The sequence below is a fragment of the Hylobates moloch genome, unplaced genomic scaffold, assembly GCF_009828535.3.
Source record: "Hylobates moloch isolate HMO894 unplaced genomic scaffold, HMol_V3 SCAFFOLD_8, whole genome shotgun sequence".
Classification (NCBI taxonomy): domain Eukaryota; kingdom Metazoa; phylum Chordata; class Mammalia; order Primates; family Hylobatidae; genus Hylobates; species Hylobates moloch.
The window spans coordinates 57,645,135-57,664,421 of NW_026652283.1; the positions used below are offsets into that span (position 1 = coordinate 57,645,135).

The window sequence follows — 19,287 nt, forward strand, 5'->3', positions numbered from 1 at the left end:
AAGAAGACCTAGAGCCTTTTAAAATGATTTCAGATTTCCTCTTAGCCTGGTAAAGTAATTGAGCATATGTTACGTGATTCTGAGATATTCTTGGCATCCTTGCATCTACTTAATTGATAAGACCTTACACTTCCAATGCCTAGTCATAGGTAGAGGACTGGTCCACATAATTTCTGTAGTAGTACTCTTTAAAACTTTTTGCTTGTATAACTCATATGAAAATTTTGAAAAGTGATGATCCTTGCATATTTTTAAGTTTGCATTAAAATTTTTTCGTCATAACTTTAAGTGATTGTAAAGAATATAATTTTGGCCAAGTGCAGTGGCTCAAACCTGTAATCCTAACACTTTGGAAGGCTGAGGCAGGAGGCTCACTCGAGGCCATGAGTTTGAGACCAGTCTGGGCAATATAGCGAGACTTTGTCTCTGTAAAAAATTAGCCAGGTGTGTTGGTACGCAACTGTTGTCCTAGCTTCTTGGGAGGCTGAGGTAAGAGGATCGTGTGAGCCTGAGGATTTTGAAGCTGCAGTGAGCTATGATTGTACCATTCCACTCCAGCCTGGGCAACAAAGCAGAGACTCTGTCTCAAAAATAATTAAATAAAGTTTTAAAAAAGAGAGTAATTTCTAGAGTATTATAAATATGATTACTTCAGAACTGTTTTATCACTTTTTAAAATGTAACCGGTGGAATCTAAATGTCATAGTGATTTGTTACTTAAATATTGATTTAAAAATATATAAGTAAGCTTTTTATTCAATACCAGAAATTTCATTCATTACCTTTTTTTGTGAACTTCTACTTAAATTTCATATCACACACATTGTTTTATCCTTATAATCTATTTCCATGCTTGAAATTCTGACTGATCTGCCTGTAGTACTTTTCTGTAACAAAATTGTATATATAGGCATATTTTTATTGCACTTTGCTTTATTGCACTTTATAGAAGTTGCATTTTTTTTAACAAATTGAAAATTTATGGCAACCCTGCGTTAAGTCTCTTGATGCCACTTTTCCACTACCATGTGCTCACTTCATATCTCTGTGTGCTCAGAAGAATGTCACTGAGATCTTTTAGCCAAGGTGTGAATGCAAAGGAAACGTTCTTGAACGAAATTAAAAGTGCTACTCCAGTGAACACACGAATGATAAGAAGGCAAAATTGCTTATTGCTGATATGGAGAAATTTTAGTAGTCTGGATAGATACCAGCCACAACATTACCTTAAGCCAAAGTCTTATCCAGAACAAGACCCTAACTCTCCTAAATTCTGTGAAGGCTCAGAGAGGTGAGGAAGCTGCAGAAGAAAAGTTTGAAGCTAACGGAGGTTGGTTCAAGAGATTTAAGGAAAACAGCCATCTCCATAACATAGAAGTACAAGGTGAAGCAGCAAGTGCTGATGTAGAAGCTGTAGCAAATTATCCAGAAGATCTAGGTAAAAATCATTGTTGAAGGTGGCTATAGTAAATGACAGATTTTCAGTGTAGATATAACAGCCTTCTTTTGGAAGAAGATGCCATCTAGAACTTTAATTGCTGGAGAGGGAAGTCAGTGCCGGCCTTCAAAGCTTCCAGGGACAGGCTGTCTTGATAGGGGTTGATGCAGCTGGTGACTTTAAGTGCCAGTGCTCATTTACCATTTTGAAAATCCTAGAGCCCTTAAGAATTATACTAAATCTACCGTGTCTGTGCTCTACAAATAGAACAACAAAGCCTGAAGACAGCATATCTCTTTTCAGCGTGATTTACTGAATATCGTAAGACCACTGTTGAGACCTACTGCTTAGAAAAAAAGATTCCTTTCAAAATATTACTGCTCATTGACAATTCACCTGGTCACCCAAGAGCTCTGATAGAGATGTACAAAAGAAATTAAGGTTGTTTTCATACTGCTAACACAATATCCAATCTGCAGCCCATAGATCAAGGAGTAATTTTGACTTTCAGGTCTTATTATTGAAGAAACACATTTCGTAATAACTGCCATAGTGATAATGAGTCCTCTGAGATCTGGGCAAAGTAAATGGCAAACCTTTTGGAAAGGATTCACCATTCTAGATGCCATTAAGAATACTCACGTTTCATGGGAGGAGGTCAAAATATCAACATTAAAAGGAGTTTGGTGGAAGTTGATTCCAGCCGTCATGGATGACTTTGAAGGGTTCAAGACATCAGTAGAGGGAGTAACTGCATATGTGGAGGAAGTAGCCAGAGAGCTAGAATTAGAAGTGGAGCCTGAAAATGTGACTGAATTTTGCTGTACTATCATGATAAAACTTAAAACAGATGAGGAATTGTTTCTTATGGATGAACAAAGAAAGTAGTTTCTTGAGATGAAATCTACTCCTAGTGAAGATGCTGTGAACATTGTTGAAATGACATCAAAGAATTTAGAATATTACATAAACTTAGTTGATAAAGCAGCAAGAGGGCTTTAGAGGTTGACTAACTTTGAAAGGAATTCTACTGTGGGAAAGATGCTATCATATAACATTGCAGGCTATGGAGAAATTTTTTGTGAAAGGAAGAATCAATTGATGCAGCAATGTTCGTCATTGTGTTCTTTTAAGAAATTGCCACAGCCAGCCTAGTCTTGAATGACTACCACCCTGATCAGTCAGCAGCCGTCAACATGGAGGCAAGACTCTCTACCAGCAAAAAAATTATGACTTGCCAAAGGCTCAGATGCTCATTAGCATTTTTAGCAATAAAGTATTTTTTAATAAACGTATATGTTAATACTTTTTTTAAAGACAGTACTTAAACTACAGTATAGTGTAAACAGAACTTTTATGTATATTGGGAAATCAAAATTCATGTGACTTGCTTTATTGTGGGGCCTAGAACCGAACCTGCAATTTCTCCAAGGTACTCTTTGTATATAGAAATTACACACTTAAAAGTTTCTTTTGAACTTAATTTCCTCTTAAGCGTTAAGAAGTCTTAAATATGTTTCCTATGTTGTTATTTAATTAGTAGTAGTATACAATTGATCAAACAAATAAATATTACACATAATTTTATAAAGTCTTAGACATAAAATTCTATAGTGAACGTACCATTTACCAAGGTGCGTGGTATCCTTCTCCCCAAGCAGTTTAAGTGGCATTGATGAATATTACTAGGACAAGGATTCCATTTCCTTAGTGTAATTTTTATTTTTAAATGTGTGAGTCTTGAGAAACCTTGTTTATATTAATTAAGTTGATGGGACTTGAAGGTGTTTTTACAGCAACGTGACTCATTTCTTTGCCTTCCTTTTGAATTTTGTGCTAAAGAAGCACTTACTGATTTATTGTCACAAAACAAATTTTAAATGCCCTATTAACAAGTCAGGCATTTTCTTCAATTTTGATGAAAAGAAAGAGTTGGAAACCAAATAACTCAAGATGGATTTGGTTTCTTAGTCATTAGAGTCATGTACATTTTCATTGAGATAGATAATATGATTTTCTTTCTTTCCTGCTGTAAGCACTACACTATAGCCCCTCTTCCTCCTGACTTCCCTTCCCTGCATCTTTCTCTACCTTCCACAGCATTATCTCTCATTCTCTTCTGTTTCTCCCTACTTCCCTCCAGTGTGCATACTCTGTCTGCTCCTCTCTGCCTCCCTTGGTCTTGAATGCTCTCTTTCCCTCTCCTGATCCTGAAAGGCTGATTCAGGTAAGGGCTGGAAGTCTGACCCTCCATTACCACCCCTCCCCATTACCACTCCCTATATACTCTGCAGGTGTACTCCACTCCTGCCGAAGATTGCTTTCTAAGCTCCCTTGCTTGCCTGCTTGCTTGCTTGCTCTTTTCCCCTCCCTCCATCCCTCCCTTCCTTCTTCCCTCCCTCCCTCCCTCCCTCCCTCCCTCCCTTCCTTCCTTCCTTCCTTTCCTTTCCTTTCCCCTGTACTCCCCCCACCCACCCAGCTGTCTTTTTCTCTACCTTTCTCTCTATATATACAATTTGTAGGGCGGGGGTGGTGGCTCACGCCTGTAATCCCAGCACTTTGGGATTCTGATGCAGGCGGATCACGAAGTCAGGAGTTCTAGACCAGCCTGGCCAACATGGTGAAACCCTATCTCTACTAAAGATACAAAAAATTAGCCAAGTGTGGTGGTGCGCACCAGTAATCCCAGCTACTCGGGAGGCTGAGGCAGGAGAATTGCTTGAACCCAGGAGGCAGAGGTTGCAGTGAGCCGAGATTGCACCATTGCACTCCAGCCTGGGTGACAGGGCGAGACTCTGTTTCAAAAAAAAAAAAAAAAAAATCGTAAATTGAATTTTCTTACCTCTCTAATGAATAATCCTCTTAACCACTAATAAAAAATACAGTATGCTTGCAACGTATAAAATCCCTGCTTAAAAAAAAAATGGCTGATGCATATAAAAGTCCTTACTACTGTCAGTCACTGTTTTCAATCCTCTATGTACATGAACTTAATCCTTAGGGCAGGCTTGTGAGATGGGTACTGCTTTTATCATCCTCATTCCTTAGGTGAGGAAACTAAGGCATAGACAGGTTGAGTAACTTGTGTCAAGTTATACAGCCAAAGTGGTGAAATTAGAATTTGGTCTTAGGCAATTTGGCTCAAGCATCTGTGCTTTTACTGTACTGTTCTGCCTCTAAAAAGACCGTTGCTTGAGTGGAGTCTTTAGCATTAAAATGCATTTTTCTTAGTACTAAGAAATGTTTGTTCTTAGTACTGTGGATGTTGTAAGGCTCTGTAGAATTATAATTAACAAATGTATAACATCCTTAGGTTTAGGTATCAATTCTAAGAATTGATGGTTTCAAATTAAGGCTTATCTTAATTGGAAATGTGAAAGTGTTAGCCAAATGTGGCATATCACACTTAAAATCCAGGAGCATATCATCAAGATTTCATTCATTCATTCATTCATTCAAGAAATACCGGATGCCTACTATGCGTCAGGGACCACGATAGTGGACAAGACAGACACTGATCATTAAATGCTTTAATCTGTAGTATAAATAAGATGCTAGCTGATGTCTTTTGCTAATAGGTAAGCATTGCTTTTAAAATAAGTTTTCAAAGTTACGGAATGGAATTCACCATTTTGGTATTCTTGTTTGTAAGCTGTGACATAGTTTTGAATGGGTTTTCCTACTAAATGTGTGACTGTAATGACTTTCATATATATATATATATATATATAGACATTTGAATGTTGAGTCCAGTGTATATACCTTGCATTTTAAGAGATTTTTTTTCTGTTAAATTTTTGAAGTACAAAAATAATAAAATACTCCTTGATGAAGAAACACTTAAGCCGAGTGTACTAAATAAAATCACTTCTTTTATTTTCCATGGGTAACCATTGTTTGTTGTAGGATACAGTTTTTTAAAAATTTTTATTTTTTTGAGACAACGTCTCTCTCTGTCATGCAGGCTGGAGTACAGTGGCGCGATCACGGCTCACTGCAGCCTCGAACTCCTGGGCTCAGGCAGTCCTACCACCTAGGCCTCCTGAGTAGCTGGGACTACAGGCATGTACTACCACACCTGGGAAAGTTTTGTATTTTTTTGTAGAGATGGGATTTTGCTGTGTTACCCAAGCTGGTCTCCAGCTCCTGGCTCAAGCTGTCTGCCTGCCTCAGCCTCCCTAAGTAATGGGGATTACAGGCATGAGCCACTGTGTCCAGCCTAGGATATTGTTTTTAAAGAAGAAAAAAATAACCATTTTTTCAAGTAGCTCCATGAAAAATCTGATACAGTAGTAAAAAAACTTCGTTTGGTAAATATAGAATTTAAATGTCTTCATATGACATGGCAAGCCAGTTTAATACGCTGTTTGTTTTCTCTTTATTTTTGCCATCATTTGCTGTAACTTTATTTTGTAATTTAATTTTGTGGCCTTTACAGGCTTGATCTACCTTGGCTGGGCATGGTGTCTCATGCCTGTAATCCAGCACTTGGGAGGCCAAGGTAGACGGATCACTCGAGGCCAAGAGTTCAAGACCAGCCTGGGCAACATGGTGAAACCCTGTCTCTATAAAGGATTCAAAAATTTGCTTGGTGGCGTGGTGTGCACCTGTAGTCCTAGCTACTGGGAAGGCTGAGATGGGAGGATGGCTTGAGCCTGGGAGGTGGAGGTTGCAGTGAGCCAAGATCACGCCACTGCACTCCATCCTGGGTGACAGAGTCACACCCTGTCTCAATAAATACATAACTAAATAAAATACAGGCTTGATCTTTAGTTTATAGCGTTGCTCTTGAAAAAAATGTTTGATCTTACAGTATTGTTATTGAGAATCAAATATAATGGTTATAAGATTTTGTGGTAAAATTCAATGTGGCATATTCATGTAAAGTATTTAACCGTCACTATTTTTCTTCAAATGGTTAAATTCATAACTGTGACACTCACCTCTTATTGACTTACTCCTCTTTATTCCCACTGAATTATTTCATGCTCTCTCCTTTGTCAGGATTATAATAACTTTTCTTGTATAAGGTACCTGCAGTTCAGGCCCTTCACAATCTGGCTCTGATCTGCCTACATTTCCAGGCTTAGTTCTTAATCCCTGTGAATCATTCACAAGATCACTCTGACCCTTGTTTTAGCTATATTGATTTTACTTACTTACTTGTTTATTTATTTATTTATTTTGAGATGGAGTCTGGCTCTGTCTCCTAGGCTGGGGTGCAGTGACACGATCTCGGCTATCTCCTGGGTTCAAGTGATTCTCCTGCCTAAGCCTCCCGAGTAGCTGAGACTGCAGGCACGTGCCACCATGTCAGGCTAATTTTTCTATTTTTAGTAGAGGCAGGGTTTTGCCATGTTGGCCAGGCTGGTCTTGAACTCCTGACCTCAGGTGATCCACCTGCCTTGGCCTCCCAAAGTGCTGGGATTACTATATTGATTTTAAATCATTGTGTCTCCTACACACACACACCCAGACACACACACACACACCCAGACACACAGACACACACGACACACACACTCTTTCTGTCTCTCTCTCTCACCTGAATTTTTCTTCACTCTTATTTTTGCTTAGTGAGTCCCTGTGCACTTATTATGGCCCGTTTCTAATGTCGCCTTCTATATGAAGTGTGCTTGTTAACATTTTGATTGATCTCTGCGTGTATACTTTGTAAATCTATTTTAATGATAGTACTGATTATTACATTATATTACAAGTACTGTATCATATGCATCTGTCTTGCTAGTCTGAGTTGCTTGAGGCCTTGGATTGTGTTTGAAGCTTGGATCCTTATTATGAGCTTGGTATCTATTTGTTGTTTTAAAAAATATTTATACTTGCATTGTGATATAGTGGAAGTATCAGACAGTTGAGTCTATATTCTCAGCATTGTCTCGTTGTTTATGTCACCATGTGTAAGTTCCTTATGCTCTCTGTGCTAATATTTCTTCATCTCTAACTGGGGAGAATAATCTGTAAAATATTGTCTATAAAGTGCCTACCTAGCCTAGTGCTAGCTTCCCGTTTTTAAAAAAAAAAAAATCAGTTTTTTGTGTCAGTTTCTATTTGTTGGTTGTAGAAAAATAGAAAGATCCAATTTAAAGTGGTTAAACATTATGGAAAATGTATCGATTCACGGGAAAAGAATTTCTAGAGCTAGTTATCAGTGGTTCAGTGGTATTGTCAGGTTCTTTCTCTTGTTCTTTTCTTCCATTGCCAGCCTATACCTTGGTCTTTTGGCTGGCTATTCTTGAGATTGCAAGATGGCTCTAAGCAGTTCCAGATATCATCCCCTTATTGAAGGCATGGCTTTTTCTCCTATCCTTTCTTTCTGAAAGATAGTACATCTCTCTTTGGTCAAAATTGGATTACATACTCAACCCCACATCAACCACTGGCAAGGGCATGAAGGACTAGATTGCCTTAGGTTAGTCAAAGTAATACGTGGGGTTGGGGTGGGATCTAACCTCTCTGAAAGTTATACGGCAGTCTGATACTTGGAAAAAAGTCATGTTATTATCAAGAAAAAGACTAGGATGGTTTTTGGATAGTTAGCTAAAAGTGTCTTCCATGGTATTTTTAGAAAAATTACAAAGAAAAAGAACAAATGCAAGTCTTTAGTGCTTAACTCATAGTAGATACTCAGTTACTCATGCCTTGTTACCATATGGGGCATGTGATGGTCTCACATGGTAAATGAGGATTTCTCTGTCAGCAAGTGCCGATAGCATCATCATTGAGAAACATGTAAGAGAAAATATATATTCTGAAGAATTCTCCTATAGTAATAGTAGTTGTAGTAGTAGCAGCTGCAGTAAAACTATTTTCTAATTTGAAATAAAATAAAAAGCTAACACTTTCTGTTTAGCATGTTTTGAATTTGGAGGCTATGTATGGGTAAAATAGAATCTATCTAAACCGAAGAATTACACGATGCATTTAACAAAAATACAAATTATGTGTGCTTTTTATTTTGTTTCTGTTTTCAGTGAATGAACTCATTCTTAAACAGAAGCAAAGATTTGAGGAAAAGAGGTTCAAATTGGACCACTCAGTGAGTAGCACCGTATGTTTCAACTCTTATTACTATTTTTAATAAATTTCATTTTGTTGTTTTTATTGGTTTAATATTAGTTAGATGTTAAAGTTTAGTATATTATTGATTTTTCTTAAAGGAGATTGTTTAAGATTGTTCTAGTCAAATAAATAACTTTCTTAACTGCATTGTCTGTAGTACTTTACTAGAGCGATCCTATTTTGAAAGGTCTGGTAGGATTATATTGAAACATTTGTCTTTTAATACTTGACATTTGAAGGATTATTTTGGGTGGTGAAACAGTGGTTAGATATTTTCAAAAAGCTGTCGAGGTTGGGCTCACACCTATAATCCCAACACTTTGGGACGCCAAGGCGGGAGGATCACTTAAGCCCAAGAATTTGAGACTAGCTTGGGCAACATAGTGAGACTTTTGTCTATATTCAAACAAAAACAAAAACAAACCTTTGAAAGATTCTCAATTTTAAAGGCTTAGTCCCAAATTATTGAGGCAAATGAGCTTAATACCTTACTACATGCAAAATTGAAAATATGACTAGACAAATAATTAAATTCAGTCATTTTGAAGGTAAATTACAGCTTTAGAATAGTCTCGAATGCACCTTTTATATTTGTTATCTAAATTCATTTAAGGGAGAAGAAATAGTGTTTAAGTTATAACTAGAAGACAGTAGGGAGCCACTAGCTAGGAAGGGGTAGTTTGGAACCTTATAGTATGTTTTCGATATCTATGTAATGAGCATATTAGGAAGTAGCAAGTACACATTTGTTTTAGTCTCTAAAACAGTCTTCTTAGGAAGTTGTGTTTCTTCTTTCTTCATTTTTAGAATGGCCACAGGTGGCAGATATTTCAAGATTTGTTGGGAACTGACCAAGATAACCTTGATTTGGCCAATGTCAATCTTATGTTGGAGTTACTAGTGCAGAAGAAGAAACAACTGGAAGCAGTAAGTGGTAGCTAAACTTAAAAATTTTAAATGATGAACTTTATTGCAATGAAAAAGATCTAGAAAGTTTAAAAATAATAGAATAGCTTCACTAACTCATTCATTTTTACTCAGCTAGAAACAGCTACAAAGTGTCACTTCTGCCAGATTCCCCCATTTTGTAACTTAAAGAACAATTTCAATGCATTATAACTTATTTGCAATGACCAGTTTTTATTAACAAAAGCTGAGTGTTAAAAATCTTGAGAAAGTAAAGTTTCGTTTTCATAGGAAATAGTTTTGTTGATTGTCTTCTAATGAGTATCTTTCTTGCCATATTGTCGCCTCTTCATATGTGAGATTTGGAGGAGAAATAGAGATTATTTTTATCTACATACAATTATTTCAGCAGGTGTCCATTGGTAGCAGTAGTAGTCTATGGCATAACTAAGAGCGTTTAAAGAGATCTGTACTAAATATATCTTATTTAATGTAAAATTCCATTTATTTTACGTAAATGTTAAAGACGTAAAATGTGAAATTGCAAGTATTGGGAATTGAGTGTGATATATTATAAGCGACACACACCTTAGCATAAGCAAATACTACCCTGAGGTTAAACATAAAGGGAGTATTTATTGAGACAGTAAGTGAGTGAGTAACACGTACACACAAAAAAGAATAGTTGAACCACCAAACTTTGAGAAGATTAGAACCATGGCTTCTCTGGAAGACTACAAGTACATGAGATTAGGGATTTGAATGTTGTTGAGAGTCTTTCTTTTGTGCCCCTTGTGCCTGTTTGATTGGGACAGCTCTGATTTTCTTTTCTCATAGACTTTTTTATCACATGGTGGACAATAATGTCATTTGCACTCTTGGTTTATATGTATGTTTTTTGATAAAAGAAAAAAAGGAGCTTTTGTTTCCAACTGCAGTTTAAAAATTTCTGTGGCTAGGTTATGATTAACTTAGCTTGGATCTGGATCCCACTGACTGTGGTGGGGATCTTCTAGTAGGAGAAAGGTGTGTCAGGTTGAGCCATCCAAAATGAGTTGTCTCCCATGTTGTATCTGTTTGGGAGGTGGGGTTCATGGGAATTTCTCTTACGGTTTTAACCATCGTTTTCTATTAGCATCTGCTGTGTGCCAGGGGTTGTGTTAAGGGCTGTGGACAAGCTAGAGTTCTGCTGTATGTGTGTGTTTGTGAACTAAATCAGTAAAGCAGGTATTTTCACATGGTGATAAGTAATATAAAAGACTTTTTTCTTTTCTTTTTTTTTAAACGGACAAAGTCTCCCTCTGTCACCCACCCAGTCTGGAGTGCAGTGGTACAGTCATAGCTCACTGCATCCTCTACCTCCTGGGCTCAAGTGATTCTCCTGCCTGTCACTCACACCACTAATTTTTTTAATTTTTAAATCACCTGACTAGTTTATTTTTATTTTTTGTAGATACAGGTCTCACTATATTGGCCTACAGTAGTCCCAAACTCTTGGCTTCAAGCAGTCCTCCCACCTCAGCCTCCCAGGGTGCTGGGATTATAGGCGTGAGCCACTGCACCCGGCCCTAAAATGACTTTTTATGAGAGATTGAATATATGCAGTTACCTTGCTCCCTTTTGAAATGATGAAAATGACAGTAAATTAGGAATTTTAAAGAGGCAAAAATAAATAAATAAAAATAAGAGAAGATATATTTTCAGGAATATTTTCTTTTTTTTTTTTTTTGGTTTGCTTATGTCTTTTATATAATAAGAAGATTGTTAGAAAATAAAATAAGCTATCATTATCACTTCCTTCATGTGATTTTGCCACTCTTATTTTGATAACATCTACATAATAGAGAATCATTTTTGCTGGTTTTTAATACTTTTTCTCTTTTTATTATAATTTAGGTTTTAGGGTACAAGGAATATTTTGTAAGCTATGAAACAGATGGACAAAAGGTAACAGATTAGTAGATCTGAGGAAACTGAATGCTACACCAATAATAGGGAGAAAGCTAAGAACTGACCCTATTTATATTCTGGAGCAGAGGCCCTGGGATAGGGACCATCAGGTATCTGACAGAGTAAAGGCTGAAAACAGAATGAGTGGTTAAGAATCTGTTTAAGAAGCAGTTGGAATCCCCGATTCCTTCTTATATAACTAAGCTAATGATTCTTTTCTACTTTAGGAGAAAACTATAATTTTTAACCCCTCCACCCCCAACGGAGGTGTTAAGAGAGAAGCTCTCTGGACTACTTCTTAACAGGCACACTTAAAGATGTATGTGGGTGTTCCTATTTCTCCACAGCCTCGTCAGCATCTATTGTTTCTCGGCTTTTTAATAATTGCCATTCTGACTGATGTGAGATGGTATCTCATCGTGGTTTTGATTTGCATTTATCTAATGATCAGTGATGTTGAGCTTTTTTTTAATATGTTTTTTGGCCACATAAATGTCTTCTTTTGAGAAGTGTCTGTTCATATCCTTTGCCCACTTTTTGATGGGGTCGTTTATTTTTTTTCCTGTAAATTTAAGTTCCTTGTAGATTCTGGGTATTAGACCTTTGTCAGATGGGTAGATTGCAAAAATTTTTCCCACTCTGTAGGTTGCCTGTTCACTGTGATGATAGTTTCTTTTGCTGTGCAGAAGCTCTTTAGTTTAATTAGATCCCATATGCCAATTTTGGCTTTTGTTGCCATTGCTTTTGATGTTTTAGTCATGAAGTCTTTGCCCATTCCTATGTCCTGAATGGTATTGCCTAGGTAACAAACCTACACATTCTGCACTTGTGTCCCAGAACTTAAAGTTAAAAAAAAAAAAAAAAAAAAAAAAAAGTTGTGTGTGGGCTACCATACCAAAAGCAGATAATTACATAGTGAAAGTGAGAACTGGTAACCTTCTTCCTACCTTCTGATATGCCAGCATTAGTCTTTGTTTCCTTTTTGGCTTCAAATTGAAGAAACACAGTTGTCTTATTAGATTACAGATTCTTTCCTATTGTTTTCTGAAGAGAGAGCCACCTCAGAAGCAAAGTTCCTGTCATAGATTTTTTTACATTATTGCTTTCTGTTTTACTTTTCATTATTATTTAAACTGAATCTTTCCAGCATACAGAAAAGTACAGAAAATAATATGGGGCTCTGAAATACTCCTTCCTAGTTTTAATAAATGTGAAGATTTCGGCGTATGTCTTAGATCTGACTTAAGAATTAATTATTTTCATACTTAAACCCCTGTCATCTCATTCCCTTCTCCCAGTGTGACCACCATATGAAGTTGGCAAGAATCCTTCTCAAGCATGTGTATGCATTTCTTATGTATGTTAGTATCTACAACCATATAAAGTATTGTTTGTTTAAATTAGAGGTTTATATAAAGGTTTTCATGCTGTAGTTATCCTTTTGAAATATACCTATTTGTTTACTTTTTGAGGTTCATATTGATAAATGTAGATTTGGTTTATTTATTTTAACTTCTTCATAGTAATCTGTTTCAGAAATATATCTATTCTATTGATGGGCATTTAGGTTCTTCTCAATTCTTAGTTGTGTCAGCACTACATTTAGTATACCTTTCTCCTTGTGCTCGCATTAGGGTATGTGTGCACATTTTAATCTTATTAAATATTTGATATTGACAGATTGCTCTTCTGTGGGTTTGTGCCATATAAATACTTGGTATTTTCTGTTTTTTAGTTACTGCCTGTCTGATAAGTATCAAATACTGTTTGTGTGTGTATATATGTGTTTTAAAAATACATTTCTGTGATAACTAGTATAGTTGAGAATTTCTTCATTCAGCCACCCTTGTTTTTTATTTGATGAATTACCTATTCATATTCTGTGTCCATTTTCCTGATGGATCATTTGTCTTTTCTCTTACTGATTTGTGTGTGTGTGTGTGTGTGCTCGTATTTTGGATATTACTACTTTGCCAAGTATATATTTTGGTAATTGAATTCCAGTTGAATTGCATTATAGTTGGAGAACATAATTTACATGATTTTAGGTGATTCCATTTTAGATGCTTTGTTGGTTCATCACTTAATTTTTTGTCTTTTTAGTGGTTGCTTTAGAGTTTTTAATACAATTGCTACCACATTCTACATTAAAGTAATATTATACTACTTCATCTGTATTACAATAACCTTAGGCCAGGCACAGTGGCTTATGCCTCTAATCCTAGCACTTTGGGAGGCTGAGGTGGGCAGATTGCCTGAGCTCAGGAGTTCGAGACCAGCCTGGGAAACATGGTGAAAACCCTGTCTCTACTAAAAATACAAAAGATCAGCTGGGTATGGTGGTGTGCGCCTGTAGTCCCAGCTACTTGGGAGGCTGAGGCAGGAGGATTGCCTGAACCCAGGAGGCAGAGGTTGCAGTGAGCCGAGATTGTGCCACTGCACTCCAGCCTGGGAGACAGAGCAAGACTGTCTCCACAAAAAAAAAAAAAAAAAAAAAAAAGAACCTTAAAAACAGTATACTTTCGTTTTCTCTCTCCTGGCCATTGTAGTATTTTATGTCATATATTTTACTTCTAAATATGTTATATATTCCACAATACATTGTTATGAATTGTGGTTAAATTATGCAGATTTCTAACAAGTGTTATATTACCCATTTATTTACCATTTCTCGTGTACTTTATTCTTTCGTGTAGATCAGTTTCTATCTGTTACTTTCCTTTAGCCTCAAGGACATCATTTACCATTTCTTTAGTGCAGGACTGCAGGAGGCGAATTATTTCTTTTATATGTCTGACAAAGTCTTTATTTTACTTTTGTGATTGAAAGGTACTCCATATGAGTATAAAATTCCAGATTGACTTTTAAAGAAATGTTGCTCCACTCTCTCCTAGCATTGTTTCAGGTGAAAAGTCTGCTGTCATTCTTACCTTTTGTCTTCTTAATGAAATATGTTTCTCCCAGTTTAAGATATTCTTTTTATGGGTGTAAGCGTTTTGATTATGATGTGCCTTGCAATAGGGTTTTTTTTCCCCTGTGTTTTTTGTTATTAGGTTCTTTGAATTTTTTTAGATCTGTAGATTTATAGTTTGCCTCAGATTTAGAAAATTTTCGGCCATTATTTCTTCAAATATTTTTATGTCCCCTCTTCCACTTTGGGAATTCCAGTTACATATCTCTTAGGCTAGTTGAAGTTGTTCTTTAGGTCATTGATGAATAGTTTTGTTCATCTTATTTGATCTTTTTCATCTTTCTAGTTCATTTTGGATAGTTTCTATTGCTGTCTTCAATTTTTCTCCATATAGATTGACTTTTCCCCTTATTGTAGGATATATTTTTCTGCTTTTCATGCTTATTTCTTAATTAGATGCCAGAAATTATAAATTTCGCCTTGTTCAGTGCTGAATATTTTTGTAATCCTTTATATATTCCTGAACTTTGTCCTGACATGTAGTTAAGCTACTTGGAAACAGTTTGAATCCCTTGAAGCTTGTTTTTAAGGTATGATAGGGAGGGCTAGAGCAGTTTTTTGTCTCTGCTAGTTTTGCCTCACTACTGCGACAACCTTTTTTGAGTACCTGATGCATGTATATTTCTTGGTTTTTCTACTCTGGCTGCTGGGAACATGTAATATTTCTGGCCCTTTGTCTGGAAAGCATTGTTTCATATAGTTGGACAGGTGTTTTGTTGTTTAAGGCAGGAATGTAGATCTAGTCCCTTTTACTCCATTTTGGCCAGAAGGGGAAGCTCAATTTGCATGTGTTTAGTCCTTTGAAATTGATTGTGATTTTCATTGTAGCTCAGCATAATCTGTTTTGTAAGTATTCCACTTGCATTTGAAAACAGTGTTTTTATTCATTGTAGTTCTTTATAAATATGATTATGTAGAGTTGGTTTATATTATTATTATTGTTGTTATTATTATTTTTTTGAGATGGAGTCTCTCTTTGTCACCCAGGCTGGAGTGCAGTGGCATGATCTCTGCTGCAGCCTCTCCCTCCCAGGTCCAAGAGATTCTCCTGCCTCAGCCTCCCAAGTAGCTGGGATTACTGGCACGCACCAACCCCCTCAGCTAATTTTTAAATTTTTGGTAGAGATGGCATCTCACCATGTTGACCAGGCTGGTCTCGAACTCCTGGCCTTGGGTGATCTGCCTGCCTTGGCCTCCAAAAGTACTGAAATTAGAGGTGTGAGCCACCAGACCCAGCCAGTTAATATTATTAAATTTGTTTTTCCTCCTTGCTGTCAGTTGCTGACAAGTGTGTTACAGTTATTATTTTAATTGTCTGTTTTTGTTTTCTTTTTTGGTAATTTTTGCTTCATGTATTTTGAAGCTCTATTATTAGGTGCAGTTCATACATGTTTAGAATTTTTATATCTTCTGGATGAATCATCTCCTTTATTATTATTATGAAAGGGATATGTTTATTGTTGGAGATATTTATTGTTCTGAAGTCCACTTTGTCCGATACTGATAGAGCCACAGCGTCTTACTTATAGTTAATGTTTCCAGAGTATAGTCGTCTTCATGCTTGTACTTTAATTCTGTCATTGTCTTTATAAAGTGTGTGTCTTTAACAGTAGGTAGGTATTTTTTTCTGTTCTTTTTAAAAACACAGTCTAATAAGTGCATTGAATTGAAGTTCTCAAGTCCATTTAAATTTTATTTAATATAATTATTGATATGGTTCGGTTTGAGTCTACACCGTGGTATTTGTTTTCCATTTCTCCCTCCTGTTCATCACCTCTTCCTCCTTTCTTGCCTTCTTTAGACATCATTGGGTTTTCAGTATCTCATTTTATTTTCTCTATTTTTCATGTACTTCTTTTTATTGTAATTTTAGTGTTTTCTCTAAATACCACAAAAGGCCTTTTTCTCCCACACAGTTTATAGTATGCTACTTCAAGGACAATACGTTTGCAGGCAATCTTGAATATATGGTATACCACATAACTCAGTTTACTAAACTTCTGCTTTTTTTGGTTCAAACCATGTTATATCTCACCAAACTTTTTTTTTTTTTCTTTTTTTAAACATTGTTATTTTGGCTTTTGAAGATAGGATACCAAAATAAATAAAAAAGAACAAAAACCCACCAGACCTTTTTTTTATTTACCCAAATATTTACCTTTTCAGATGCTCTTCATTTTTTCTCACATCCGTCTGGCTGATTTCCCTTTTACTTGTATAACTTTTTTACTATTTCTTGTAAAGCAGATTGTTTTGCTCTCTATAGAAGCTTTGGGTTTTCTTTTTAAAACACTTTAAAGATATTTTCACTATTCTTTTGTTTCTGATGAAATCAGTAGTCATTTTTACCATCCTTCTCCTAAAGCTAGTATATTGTTTTTCTCTCTAACTGCTTTTAAGATTTTCTTTTTGACATTGGTTTGTAGCAGTTGGACTATGTTATTGCTACATTTTATTATTTTTATATTTATTCTTCTTGGGTTTCATGGAACAAGAGGATCTGTTCTTTATTTTGTTTTTTGGCAGCGACATATCTAGGATTTAATTTTTGAACATGGTGAGCAATTACTTGTTCAGCCCTTTGCCCTCCTTCCTTTCCCTGTAGGTTTCTAGTCATATGTTGTTACAATGTTTCATATTATCTTACAGACTTCTGATGCTCTGTTCTTATTTTCCTTTTTTTCTGTGAATTTAAATAATTTGTATCGAACTGTGTTTGAGTTTGTTACTCCTTTCCTCTGCTATGTCGCTTTGCTCTTAATTTCATCGATTTTTAAATTTAAATTTATTTATTTATAAAATTATTTATTTATTTTAGTGTTTAGGAGCAAGGATGAGAGACTGACCTCTTTGGTTTTATTCAGGAATTTAGCTTAATTGGGGCTTCATCGCTGCTTGAGTTAGTTTCAGTCGTTGGCTTTAAAGAATAGTGTGCATTTTTTGATTTATCCCTTTTTTTGTTACTGTGGAAGTAACCTTTTACATTTTAATCTGAAGAGGATTAAACACTGATTTTTTTTAACTGAAATGTTTTGTTTTGTGAAAGTGTTGTCTGTGATGCCAGTGCTTCCAAATTTAAGTCACTCATTTTATGAACTGTTGTCACTTTTTGTAAATATTCCTCTTATGCTTTTAAGCATGTGTGTTCTGAAATTGTTTCAAGGATTTATGTTCTTTATGTCTAATAATCTTTCTATTTAAAATTTTCTATTAAAACTATTTAAAAATAAAAACCGAGCTAATGCAGAAGAAAGTATAATTTACTAATATGATTATGGATTTTTCAGTTTTCCTTCCAATACTAGCATCGTCTGGTTTCATATCCTTTCAGTCTTTTTGTATTTAACTTTTAAGTTCAGGAGTACATGTGCAGGTTTGTTATATATAGGTAAACTTGTGTCATGGGAGTTCATTGTACAGATTATTTTGTCACCCAGCTGTTAAGCCTAGTATCCATTAGTTATTTTTCCTGATCCTTTTCCTCTTCCCACCCTCTACCCTCCGATAGGCCCCAGTGTGTATTGTTCCTCTCTATGTGTCCATGTGTCCTCATCGTTTAGTTCTCACTTGTAAGTGAGAACATATGGTATTTGGTTTTCATCCTGTGTTAGTTTGCTAAGGATAATCGTTTCTAGCTTCATTTATGTTCCTGCAGAGGATGTGATCTCCTTTTTATGGCTACATAGCGTTCTATCGTGTATATGCACCACATTTTCTTTAATCTACCATTAATGGGCATTTAGGTTGATTCCATGTCTTTGCTATTGTAAATAATGCTGCAGTGAACATACACGTGCATGTGTCTTTGTAATACAAGGATTTATATTCCTTTGGGTATCTTGGTCACATACACCCTTTCAAGACTGAGCCAGGAAGAAATTGAATCCCTGAACAGACCAATAAAGAGCTCCAAAATTAAATCAGTAATAAGTAGCCCTACCAGATATACAAAGAAAAGCTGGTACCATTCCTACTGAAACTATTCCAAAAAATTGAGGAAGAGGCACTCCTCCCCAATTATTATTCCATGAGGCCAGCATCATCTTGATACCAAAACCTGGCAGAGACACAACAAAAAAAGGAAACTTAAGACCAGTATTATTGATTCACATCCATGCAAAAATCCTCAACAAAATACTGGCAAACTGAATCCAGCAGTACATCAAAAAGCTTATCCAGCATAATAAAGTAGGCTTTATCTTTGGGATGCAAGACTGGTTCAACATATGCAAATCAATAAATGTGATTTATCACATGAATGGAACTACTAAAGACAAAAACAACATGATTATCTCAATAGATGCAGAAAAGACTTTAAACAAAATTCAACCCCCCTTCATATTAAAAACTCTCAATAAACTAGGTATTGAAGGAACATACCGCAAAATAATAAGGGCCATCTATGACAAACCCACAGCCAACATCATTAAATGGGCAAAGGCTGGAAGCATTGCCCTTGAAAACCAACACAAGACAAGGGTGCCCTCTTTCACTACGCCTGTTTATTCAACATAGTAATGGAAGTCTTGGCTGGAGCAGTCAAGCGTAGAAAGAAAGAAAGGGGATCCAAATAGGAAGAGAGTAAGTCAAACTATCTGTTTGCAGATGACATGGTTCTATATTTAGAAAATCCCATAGTCTCAGCCGAAAAGCTTCTTAAGCTGATAAACAAGTTCAGCAAAGTCTCAGAATACAAAATCAATGTACAGAAATCACTAGGATTCATTTCTGTCAGTACAAAGACTTGGGAACTACCTGACTTATAAAAGGATTTGTTATCTAGTCTTTAGAGTCATCCACTTTTCCAAACTGCATTATTTTTTAATTGCCTTATTTTGTTATTCCAGAGAATTTCATACCCTAGGGGCATGTATCAAGGTAGACTTCTGTGTGGGTAAAAGATAAGTGACAAGCCTGCCTGCTTTGCTGCCATCCCTTCCTT

The 19,287-nt window shown here is 36.0% G+C and overlaps 1 protein-coding gene across 4 annotated transcripts in view; it reads left to right on the forward strand.

Moving 5' to 3' along the window:
- COP1 (COP1 E3 ubiquitin ligase) overlaps positions 1-19,287 on the forward strand; it is a 257,894-nt gene that overhangs the window by 34,897 nt on the left and 203,710 nt on the right. For 2 of the 4 annotated variants that reach the window (XM_032160914.2, XM_032160917.2), the window contains exons 4-5: positions 8,431-8,507; positions 9,326-9,445. In XM_032160914.2, coding sequence (XP_032016805.1) covers positions 8,431-8,507; positions 9,326-9,445 — 197 coding nt within the window. The remainder of the gene's footprint in view (positions 1-8,430; positions 8,508-9,325; positions 9,446-19,287) is intronic. The other 2 variants (XM_032160918.2, XM_032160916.2) reach the window with 1 other exon arrangement.